Source organism: Centruroides vittatus, unplaced genomic scaffold (assembly GCF_030686945.1).
Source record: "Centruroides vittatus isolate TY-2023 unplaced genomic scaffold, ASM3068694v2 contig_754, whole genome shotgun sequence".
NCBI classification, from domain to species: domain Eukaryota; kingdom Metazoa; phylum Arthropoda; class Arachnida; order Scorpiones; family Buthidae; genus Centruroides; species Centruroides vittatus.
In genome coordinates this window covers 3036120-3049325 of record NW_027122490.1, presented here as the reverse complement: position 1 = coordinate 3049325, position 13206 = coordinate 3036120, and the positions used below count along the sequence as shown (strand labels likewise).

General features: G+C 27.8%; 1 protein-coding gene across 1 annotated transcript; it reads left to right on the top strand.

Moving 5' to 3' along the window:
• Positions 1–4050: 4050 nt before the first annotated feature.
• Positions 4051–5249, top strand: LOC136981438 (uncharacterized). Its single transcript, XM_067277764.1, has 2 exons — positions 4051–4176; positions 4646–5249. The coding sequence occupies exons 1-2, from the start codon at positions 4165–4167 to the stop codon at positions 5036–5038; spliced, it is 405 nt and encodes a 134-aa protein (XP_067133865.1). The 5' UTR covers positions 4051–4164; the 3' UTR covers positions 5039–5249.
• Positions 5250–13206: the final 7957 nt, after the last annotated feature.

Sequence of the window (13206 nt, the reverse complement as noted above, 5' to 3'; positions counted from 1 at the left end):
ATATCTGTGCAATTTCAATACGAAGTAACGCAGATTTTAATATAGAATACTCTAACAATTTTTCAAGTTCTTCTTGCATTTTTATTTTTTCTCGTTGTTAAATTTTATTACAAAATATTTATTAATTAATTAATTATCAGAATTTTGACAGGAATACAAATAAAATTTATTAATACTTGTATCAATTAAGCAAACAATTTTTATTTTTCAATCGATTATTTCGCAGTTTTATATTATTTTATCATTTCTCCTAATTATTATCGAATCGGGGAAATGTATAAATTCTGAGAAAAATCAAACGTATACATTATTATTTTTTTTGTAAATTATTACAAAAAAGTTATTCAAGCAATTTGTGACTTTCTATTTTATTTTTTAATAACTTTCTTGGCGATTATAACGATAATTAGAAAAAATGAAACTGAATTTAATAAAGTATATTTAATACAGAAATTTATACTAATTTAATAATATAAAAAGCGAAAATGTAAAAAATTTAACGATTTATTTGCACGTAAATCGGTAAATTTTTTTTCATAAGATTAACGTAAAAAATAAAAAAGAAGCTCCAGAAATTGCATGGTCACTTGCATCAGAAAATTGCCTTATAAAAAAATATATTAGAAAATTTTTCATTTCAGTGATCGATATTCTGTTAAAAAGAACTATATTCGATACATTTAATGTCATTACTTGTTTTTCTTTCATTCGTATTCTGTTCAATGCTTTTTAAATTCAACTTAACATCAACTAAACGTAATTTTTTCACTTTAAAAAAGTTCTGAAGTATAATTTTTTTAAATATAAAATGTACGAATAAAATCAATTATTTGCTATAAAGCAAGAACATCTTTTTCAGAATTTTCGGGATAATTTCAAATAGTCTTAAATGTCTAGAGTGATTTAGAATTAATTATAATCAAGTAAATAAAATTATTTCGATTAAGAATCTTTAATTTAAAAATGATTATATAATAAATAAAAATATATTATTATGATAATATAATTTTAAAAGACTAAATATTAATTAATTATTCAAAGCACAAATGTTATAAAGAGCAACTTTTCTAAATTTATTAACTATACTACTTTATATACTGTATAAAAACTTATAAAAAGTATTTATTTTGTTAACAAGAATATTATTAAGTACATAAATAATATTTTAAATTCTAATTCAATTGATAATTTTTATTAATAACCGTAAATGTTTCGAGAAAAACTAAAAATTTCAACAAACTGAATATAAGTAAATATTTCGATATTTCTTAAATTTTTGTAATACAACATTATTCTACTTAAAAGAAAAAACGTTCAAAAATATTTAAAGCCCTATTCGTCTTCGTATGTAATGCCTAGAAGATGAAGATAAGCAAAGTGGACAAATCACATCTTTAAAAATATAGATGACCAGATGGCAGAGGTTGACCTACCACTCTGAAAAACTCAGGAATAAATCAGGACGGGTCGAAAAACCCTAGGAACTTTTCTGGGGGTGGTCCGTCCCAGGATAAGTCGAGTCCCATCCCTCACCATTGTTGATTCGGCCAGATCCACAATGACTGGATAAAAAGCCTTCTTACTGCCCGTAGGTGAAAAGAGTTTTTAAAAAGTGTATAAAGTACCTTAAGGAATTCTTATCTACAATTTGAGTAAAAACTTATTAAAGTTTTCACTGTAATTGTTTCACTCAATTTATTATATTCAGGTTAAATTAAAATAGTTTTTTTTTAAATCAAATGCACCATGCAAAAATTTTAAATGCAGTCTCTAAAAATTTAAGTGTAAATTTTTTTAATCAATATTTCTTTTATATTATATAAAATTAGACAAAAATATTGAAAAAATTTATGAATATATTCTTTATTAAAAGTTTATAGAATTTCCTTCAATAATAATAATAATAATAGCCACATCTGAAAAGATTAATTAAATAGGATTAATTGTAAATCATTAAAACTGTTAAAATTTGATATATTTTATTTGTTTAATTACTAGTTTAAAAAAAGCAATAGAGGAATGATGAGGTTTTCTGTTATTTTTTTCAAATCTCTATAATTTTCAACATTAAAAATATTCTTATAATTTTATAGAAATATTTAAAAATTTCAAATACGATTGTCATAAATTTTCAATGAGCTGGAAAATAAATCAGGAACTAGTTTAAAAATAATAAATTTTATTCAAAAATATCATTGAAATTATATAAGATTTTATTATATTTCATTCGAATGTTGTTCTATATCAGATTTTGAAAAATAATGTAAAAATTTTTAATTTGGTATATGTTAAGCTGAGGAAATTAATTTAATCTATGATATGCCACGTGTACGTTGTATTTTATAAATCAGGTTCTTGTTTAGATTACAAGTAACGATTAAGCACAATTATTTAGAAAGAATATCTTTTGCAATCCTTATTTCCGGTTGTCTTTCCCGTTCCGAAAGGAAGAGATGTTTTGTTGAAGATAGTAGATTTGATAAAAACAAATTAAGATAAAAATATGAGAAAGAAAAAATTGTAGTAGTAAAATTCTAACTTATTATTAAAGTTTTTTTAATTAATTTGTTAAATATTTATATTAATTAGAGTCTAATAATAAAAATTTTATATAAAATAAATTATATTCTCTAATTAAAAATTAATATTCAATATTCAATATAAATATTTAATATATTTTATATAATATATTGAGTTAAGTACATCAATTACTTTTAAATTAAATATTTATTTTCCTTAATAAATCAGAAATGTGCATTAGGCCTATATAGTTCTCGAATATAGTTCATTTTTGAATAGTTTTATTTAAATAAATACTATTTTAAAAGTAATAAAGAAAGAAATTAGATAATAAACATTCAGGAATAATATCAGTATTTATAAATTGTTATTCTCTTTTTTTAATTCAATTTAATGTAAAACTAAATAAATTAGAACATATGCAACAATAATAAATTATATGCTATATTATAAAGCATCTTTAAGTCATAAATAAATAAATATATATATATATATACATATATATATATATATATATATGTCAAAATAAACGTGAATGTATTGTTCTAATGCAAAATTAATTAAAAGATTTCGATTGAATTACACCTTTTTATATATCAGGTGTAAATACGTAATGTTTGTAAATACGCAGAACTAATTCGGTGTTTATTTTAAAGAACGAGTAAATATGGTAAAGCTATTTTGTTATCAAAATAATTATTTTCGTATGATGACGCATATTAATTCCAAAAATGATTTAAATCTAGAAGGGGAATTTTAATTTACGATTGTAGTTCGGTATTGTTTCTTTGAGAATCGTGATGCTGCATATTTCTATTTCTATTATTGAATAATGTTTAAAAATATATCTAAAAGGTATTTAAAATTTTTACTTTTAATTTTAAATAGTTGGTTTATGAATTTTTATTTAAAATCTGTTCAAATAAATATTACAATTTAGAAATAGAGTTGTTGGATCATAATGTTGACATGTTTATAAATTTAAGCATAAAAATAATATTTAGTGTTTCGATTATTATCGCTATTTATCAGTCCTATCAGGGGTGGTGGATTTTGATTTAAATGAAATAAATATAATTAAGGAGAAAAAAAAGGAAAGTTGTGTTTTAGAACTTAAGAATAACATATAAATTCATTTTATTAATATAAATCGAGTCAAATATATAACTTTTAATACTGTTTTAAAAAATGTAAAAACAATACGTTTATTTTTAAAATAAATAATAAAACATTAAATTCTTTTGTCTCTAGATTTTAAAACACATAATTTTATTTAATAACATATTATGGTCTATGCTATAATAAAGCAATTAAAATTAAAAATTTAAACTTTACTGTTGATAAATTTTTAATAAATATTTCCTAATTTATCAGTGTTATATTAATAGATAAAAATCTGAATAATTTAAAGATTCTCCAATTTCTTTTGTATAAGAGATCACTAGTTGTCCTTGGTTATATTGATAGAGAGAATTAGGAAAGGTGAAAGTTTTTACGCAACATGCGTTGCTGATAATCAACTTCCTATTCTATCGGTTGGTTGCTAGTTGGAGGTGGGACTAACTGACCTGGTGACTTCCTTTCTTCAACTATAAAAGAAGAGCAGAACTCTTCTGCTTCACCAAAAGGCCTCAACAATTCACCATGAAGCTCCTTGTAAGTAAAGAAATCTTTTATAACAATAAGTTTAAGTTTTGATTTTGAAAGGATAATATATCTTGTATTGAAATGTTCTATTCTATTTAAATTCTGAATCTATATATTAAAATAGTGATTAATGAAAAGAAGTTAAATTTGTCATTAGATGTTTTAATACATTAATAATAATAATAATAATGTAAAGAATGAAGGAAGATAATTCATAAATTACAAGCGATAATCTATTATTCACGTATATTATAATGATAATGATATTACTATCGATATAACATTCAAACATGTCATTTATCAAAATTATTCTCCGTTTTCGTTTAATTCAGAAACTTGAAATTTAGTAAAATTTAACTGAGAATGGTTTTATTTTAAAAAAGAAAAAAGAACTTCATCTAAATTTATCTTAATTTAAGAATATTAGTTAATTTATTTTTGAAATTAATAATAAAATGTATTTCTAAACTCTCTTTAGGTTGTATTTCTTGTCTTGGTTGTTATCGCCGCTGCTATCGCTGCAAAAGATAAACGAGGATATGGAGGAGGAAGAGGTGGAATAGGAGGAGGTTATGGAGGAGGATTTGGAGGTGGAAGAGGGGGAGGAGGAGGATTTGGAGGTGGAAGAGGAGGTATCGGTGGCGGAAGAGGTGGAATAGGAGGAGGATATGGCGGTGGAAAAGGTGGATTTGGAGGTGGAGGTGGAAGAGGTGGAATAGGAGGAGGATATGGAGGTGGAAGAGGTGGAATAGGAGGAGGATATGGAGGTGGAAGAGGTGGATTTGGAGGTGGAGGTGGAAGAGGTGGATTTGGAGGTGGAGGTGGAAGAGGTGGATTTGGAGGTGGATACGACGGAAAGTACAAGGGATAGACTATTTAATAAGAAAATGGCATATATTTTTTCACAGATAAAAAATTAAACATTTCTTTATCGTTGTCATAATTGTGAAATTTATAACTGACTTGAAAGAACTGTAAAACTTTTTAACTAAAATGAATATATCAAACATTTTAAAATGCTGTAGATATATAGTTGCTTAAAAATAAATTTTATACCATTCCAGTATTGGATTGACAATTTATCTGTGTTTTTAATTTTTTAATTTAAGGAAAGTATTTAAAACATTAAAATTATTAAATATTACAATTTTCTATTATTAAATATATATAGGCTATATAATAAGTAATAATTATAAATTTTATCGAGAATTAAAAAATTATTGTGGACATTTTATACAATAAATGTTTACAGAAATGTTAGGACTACTATTAATGTTAAAAACAGCATTAAAAAATTAGTTTTTAAACTTTATAATAATTAAAACAAATGATTAAAATAATTAAATTTTATTAATTAGATTATTATATTTGTAAACAAGATTAAAAGTAAATATTTAACATACATATTCAACTAAAAATAAATTTAATTACACATTTTTAAAATCAATTTTCCAAAAATTTATTTTATTGATACCGAGAGATGTCGCCATTTTCACACAACAAAAGAACTAGTTATAAAAGTAACGATAACGAGAATTTACAATTACATAACATTAAATTAATTCATAAACATTTTAATTTTTTTTTCATAGCCTTTATGTTGGCTAATGACGGATAAATTTTAATTTTTAGTTAAATTAAATCAAAATAAAGTTAAGTATATTTTTTAGTTAATGACACTTAAAATTTTCAAATAATAATTTTTAATATTTAAAAATTTATTATTATTTATATTTTATTTAATAATCTGTTTATATTTTTCTAATTATTTAAAACTTTAATATTCATACTGAGATAAATCCAAGATTTTTTTGTGATTATTATTTTTATACATCATAATTCTAATTCAATTTCAAATCCAAATTTATAATAGTGGAGATTGCAATCCCATTATTGGGAAATACAATTATTTAATTATTTAAATCTGAAGATAACGCAAATAAAATTAAAAAGGTATTTTTAAACAATACGTCTAATCTAAACTAATGAACATAACAAGCAATAATATTTTTGTTTTAACGTAGGAGACTTGTTTACTTTAACATTGCCAGACTCATGACCAGAAAAAAATTTATATAATCTAAAAGATAAGGTTGAACTTCTTTGAAATTATTCTAAATATAAATTTTTTATTGAAGCTGCGGTTACTCAAAACCACAAGGTCACATTTCCTTTTATAATATTGTAAATCGTCACATTCACTACATAAATGGAAAAATAAAAAATTGACCTTGACATTTATTATATAAACTCTAATTTTTTAAGGTAAAAATGAAACATAGTGACATAAAAACTGTTCAATATTAATTGCATGTAGAATCTTTTCATTTTAAACAGACTTTGATAGAAAAAATATAACGATTTGTAAGCCAGAAACGAAAATTATATGAAATTTAATTTTGAAGACAATTAATTTCCTGTTTAATTGATGCACTTAACATATTATCTAATAGATTTCAGTGGCCAAGTCCAGTCCTCTTCAGTCAAGTTAAACAAAATGTAAGACATACAATAGCCACTTAACATTGAATCAAGTGTATGAAATCAGTTATTATAAGCAGTTTTTCGCTTATCTATATTTTTAGTTCATACAGATTACTTCTCACTTCTGAATTATCATTCTCGGTAATACTTTTAAAAATTTTCATAATCTTTATTACTAATAGGTTCTAGGTTCTACGTTTATAGTCTACGTTTAATCTATTTACATCATATCGCATGACATAATCCCAGGTATGCTTTATCCAAATAAGAGTTTCCTAATATATATATTAAATGTATTATTTCAAAACTAATTAGCCAATTAAAGCCTCAAACTGCATAACAAATGGAGTTCATTACTATAGAAAACCATTTGAAATTATTTTGGATCTTATTGATTTTCATTTTAGTCAATAAATACGATATTAAATACTAATTAAATATTAAAAAGCTCCACTTGGTTATTGTTTTAAAAATACAAGCTGTATTAGTCCGGCAAAGCATCTGTAACTTCTCTCAATTTTTAATTAGGCTTGTATTTCTGAGGTTCGAAAGGATCGTTCAACACTAATATCACTTCTATATTCCCTATTTCAACTTCAATATCGTGTAAATTTCTCCGATTTACTACTCATTCAGCGATAAAACATTTCATTTTCAAAAGTAATGTAATTGTCATCTTCATTTCTATATTTAGGGCGATATTTCTTAATTACGACCAAAAGGGAGAAATTATTTGATTCTTAGTTTTTCATTCAGGTTATTATAACATCATATTTTCTTTCCTTTTTAAAAATTATAATATCTTTTACAATCAAGATAGCTTTGTCCTAAATTTTCGTAAATTTACAAGAGTCCTAACTTTTCAACTTTAGTCCTCAACAATCCGATCTTATTTAAACTTAGATTGGATTTTATAAAGGTAATTGGATCTATCTTAACTCTTTATAAGTATATAAATGAGTGAAGATTTAGGAAGGCAAATAAAACTTTGGGTAAAGGCTTCAAATGTTGCTCCTTCCACCGAAGGCTAACCTTTAGTTCTGCTTTTCGATTTTTTGGGACATCTCCATCAAACGATAGCACCATAAATATTCAAAGAATATCTTTATGTACAGTTTATTTACAGATAAAAAAAAATTTGTTTTATATACAACATGAATATATATTATTTATAGAGATGAATAAAAATGCTTCACTCTATGATCCGTAGTGATCTTTGATAACGAAATCACACACGAATAGGGGTGTGACGTCAGCTCCGTATGGTTTTAAAAGTTTGCTGGAGAGAAACCTAGGTTCTCTGACTGGGATATCTTCCTAAATCCAATACCGACGACTGTCTATTCCGTCGTCATTGCAGACTCCACTAGAAAACTCGCCATCTAAGACTTTCTGAACTAGTCGAGGTCTACCTCCTACACCCAAGTCCCACAGATACTTCCAAATTTCCACTCCTGTTTCCAGCATACTACCTTTCCCAGAGCTTGACTTTTTCCCTTGGCTGTCCCAGACTCTAACCCAGTGGTTCCCAACCGGTGTTCCGCGGAACACTGGTGTTCCGTAAGCATCTCCCAAGTGTTCCGCAGATTTAGTCGCAAATCGGAAAGTGTACAATCGTATTCGAGCCGCCGAATATCAAAAAATTAAAATCATAAAATTTTCATGTACGACTCGTACTTATGGAGTGTACTACTGTTTCGAATAAGATAAAGGCAATGATAAAAACTGAATGAAATATGTAAAAAACATCAGGCACAAGTTTCCCATTAAAGTTATTTAGGTATATTTTTTCCTGTCTTAGAATTGGCGTTAATAATATGAGTAGAGATATTGAATTATAACTGCTCAATTTTAATAAAATAACTGATGACAAGCTTATGTATTTCATATTAACATAAGTAAGTGTTCCGCTAAAGAAAATTGCTCACGAAAGTGTTCCGCATCCTAGAAAAGGCTGGGAACCACTGCACTAACCTCTCGTTTACTTTCTCTCTCTCTTCCCGCCAAACCGATGGAGATTCGGTGGTCCTATGCCCAAATCTCGAAAACACTAAATACAGCACTCAGTCAGAAAAAATTCACCGATGTTAAATAGATGCACACATAGCCCAGCCACGGGTGTTCTTTTGTCCCGGACGATGTCTCTGACAGTTTAGAAATCAGGACAACTGATACAGCCAACTAACCAACGATTGACCGCTTTTATTTAAAGTTTTAATTACAATTTCAGTTTTTTCCTCACTTCACCAATGTTATAGAATGCTGGAATTTTTTCAATTAGTTAGTAAATAATTTTTAATGTGGGTTTTTTTTAACTTTTTCTGCTTTATGGGCACTAAGAGGATTATTTTTAGCAAGCTTATTATGAGTTCGACTAGGCCCAAAATGCAGCGCCCGGGTGGTGGGGGACAGAACTCGACATATCTGGATGGACAACCCCGAAAAATTCCTGGAATTTTTCGATTCCAGAACCCCTAGAATAGGAATCTGCCGCCTAATCCGCTCGGCCATCAAGCTGTCCCATAATTTATATCAAAATTAGAAATGACAAGTTATAATTTTGATACGATAATACTAATGATAATCCAAAATTGTAGATAAATTGGCTGATTCCTGTTTTATTCGTTTTTATCAATATTAATCGCATTAAGAGACTCAGATTTTATAAAATTTTATTGATTTTTCAATGAAAATACGAGCAACGTTTCAGTTACTCATTTATTCTTTTCAAGTAAAAATTATGGGCAGTCAGTTACTGGTGGTCAGATGTTTCTAAGGCCAGTTGTCCTGGCAGTCAGTTAGCAATATAATACAGGTATCGTAGACAGAAGAAGCGTCCAAGCTGTTTTACGATTTCCGTAAAACAAATAGGAAACTCGGAACCGCATAAACAAAGTAATAACAATAAACCAGATGTTTTTCTACAAACAAAATAACAAATGAAGAACCCGATTTTGACATACATAAGTTAAATACTTAAAAATTCCATGTAACATCTTGTATATAGTAAAATCTTCTTAAATCAGAATCGCTCGGTACTGAATTATTTATTCGATTTTGTTCCAGTTTTCGTATTTTCTTTCAGCCATTAAAATACATTAAATAAATGTCATACAGATCCGTTCATTTTTATAGTGAAATCACTTTTACATACGTAAAAAAATCTGTTACTACGAATCCAAATTAATCCGAAATGATTCAATCTAACGATGAGTATTCGAATGCAAGAATTGAGAACCGTTTGATTGCAGAAGCTTTTTTTCAGCATAAGTTTTTCTACGTATTCGAATACTTCTCGGATGCGATTCTTATCAGATCATACGACAGCGAACAAGCCAATTCGAGTACCAAAAATAATGTCTCGCTTTCCGTCGGAAATTCTAATTGCATTACAGCAATACAGAAACCAGGTTATTGTAATATGGCTTCTACAGGAAATTTTAATACTCTAATTAATCGTTTACTTCAATCTCTGTGATTATACGTTAATCAGTTCCTATTTCGAATATTCGGCACTACTTAATTACTAATTACCCTGTAAAAGTCAAATTGGCAGTACTGTGTTTTTGTTTCTACGAATTACAGTACATTCGTTGCATTGAAATTTGATCAAATTCGCGTCAAATTTGATTCTCCGGGCTTATTGCAAATCTTCACATTTTAAGACCTCCTGAACCCAAAAACTCAAAAAACGTCACAAAAAACAAAAACAATTCCGTGTGTGTATTGGTGTCAGTGAAGATCCTTCTTACTCGTCACGAGATCTTTACGAATGTTCCGTCTCGAGTTGTTCTTTACGCCTCGAGAATGTCCGTTAGATGGTTCGAGGAAAGCTACACCTCCACACTCAACAAGTAGTTATATACAGTTTATTTACACTACAAATATTTACAAAGTCTGTACAATGTTCAACAACATTACATACGCTAATGTAACAAAGCTGTGATGTCGCACGTCGGCTTGTCTGTCCGGGGAACTCAAGTCGCTTTTCCGGAGATGGCTCAACCGCGTGGCCGTCCGTCTCTACACTAACCCTTTTCCGGAGGACTTTCCAAGAGGAGAACGCTCTCTCTATACACCTCAAAGGCTTACCTAGTGTCAGAGATCACCACGTATCCGGTCTCTCGCCCTTTCTCCCCGTTTTTCTCGCCACCCTACCAATTTAAGGGATCCTGCTACTACCTCCTGCGACCAATCAGTTCCTTCCCTTTCTTAGAGCTTTCAAAGTCGTCCGCCCTATTTCCCGCCGACCGTGCTTTATTTACATATTTTTTTTCCAAGCCGGCCGGCACGTGGCTAACACATGACCCTTAAGCGGAGACGCTACTCCTTTGATCCTTCCGGCCGTTTATGGCCCCAGCGCTAGGTGGGACTAATTATCTTTGTCGTGTGGCTTTTCGACTCAGGACGCTAAAAGCGACCTTTACAGTGTCTATTTCATTTAATATCTCAGGAATGGGTAATGATGAATAAACGAAATTTGGCGTGGTAGTTTTTATATAAAGGATAGTGATGCTGTTAAATTTTGGTGGTTAAAGATCGAAGGAAAGAGGAGATGGAGGGGTATCATGTATTGTATCTAGAAAGGGGTAGGACTTATGATTTCATTCGTTATTAGCATTTACAGGTTTTTTTATGAAACTCATCTCAATCCTCAAAATTAAACTTTTTGCAATTATCTAATTAGTAATAATATAAAAAGTTTTTATAACAAAATCTGATAACAGATGACGCCACACACAATTTTATTTTTTGCTTAAGAATATATAAAAGTTTCTTTAATAAAAACTCATAACAGCCGGGAAAGTTACGCAACTCTCTTTGCTGGATTTTTAAAGAAGCTTTTATAAATTTTATCAAGTTCTCCTTTATATTTTTAACAACCGACAACGGAAAATTATAAATCATCAATCATCAATTTATATTGATTCGTTACCTTTAATAAATTATTGGTGATATATTGTTACACTTTCATTTTGTTTTAAATCAGGCATTTTTCTCTCAATGATATAAATTGATTCTTAAATTCTTTAAACTCATGATACAAAGTAACTATGCAGATTTTTAAGCCTTGCCTTTGTTCAATAATTGAAAAATAAGATGGTGAATTAATTCCATCATCTAATACAAAATTTCCACTGATAAGGTAGTATAATTCCATGCCAACACCAACAATCAAGTTGTAAATGTTTCTGTAAAGACAGCGTTCTAGTCGTTTTCCCATTATCAAACTAAAACGCTTGATAAGGGCCTAAGGTATATCTCAATATGAAATTCAGAATGAGCAAAGACATAAAGTAATATTTTGTTAAATCTGATATATATTAAATAACTTTAGAAATATTTAATTTATAAATTCTATTTTTCCTTTATATGAAAAGCGTGGATGGTTTGAAATCTATACAACAGAATTTTAAAAAAAGAAGAAGAAAAAGTCTTTCGTAATCAATATGATAGAAGTTTTCAAAACTTTACGTTTGAAAAATTTAGCTCTAAATGATTTTGCCGATAATTACCTCAAATTAATGTGAGAATAGACAAAAAAGAAAAATAAATTTCTTTTCTACATAGTTTTTTTTAACTAAATATGTTTTCATTTATTCAAATTTCTTGAAACTTTTTAAAATAAGTACTATCAAAATTAATTGTTTTTTTCCCTGATCAGTCTTTCTCGGGCTACAATTTCAAAAAATTGTAGACCTATAAATTCTTACTGTCGTCCGTCCGTCTGTCCTTCTTTATTCTCGAGAACAGAGTAAGATAGTTGAAAGATGAAATAATATATGGAAATCTTAGAGGCGGAAGGCCCTGATTAACTATATATTCACGTCCGGTACAAAACGTTGCTGTTTCAATTCAAAAATATTCTCCTGAAAGGTATTAAATAGATAACCTGCACGACTCTATTGTTAAAGGAAAAGTGTGATGTACAGGAGCAAGTCACTATTAATTTGAGGTGGAGAGCAGATGTTTTAAATGAAATAAATTAAAAATATGATTAAAAATTGCAGTCCAGCATTGTGACGATGTCACATTGCTCGTTATATATGATTATTAAATTTTGTTTAACGCAGATATATAAAAATATGTGAAGGATAACTCTAAATTTTAATTGAGCAGTTTTTTAAAATATGCATATTTTAAAAAAACTGCTGAAATTATAAAAATGTTTTCCCAAAACTTGTTTAATGATGGCTTCTTTATTATATTCTTAAAATACAATTTTAATTGTAACTTTGCCAAATATGATTAAAAGTTTAATATGATTATTGTAACTTCGATATAAATATTTATATATGCTATCAACTATTATTAAAAAGTTCATTTTTAGTTTTGAATGGCCAGGATAAAAATATAATATAAAAATATTCACAATTAGAAGAAACAGTTAATGTTAAATCTTGACTTTTTTCAACATCTCAGGAACACAGCAGTCTTTATGACAGAGTCGACTTCTATTGAGGCTAATAATCCGCCTCGATAAGTAAAAACGTTAAAAAAATAAAAAAATAATTAACTGCAAAATTAATTTTATGTGAGTTCTTTATTCTTAAA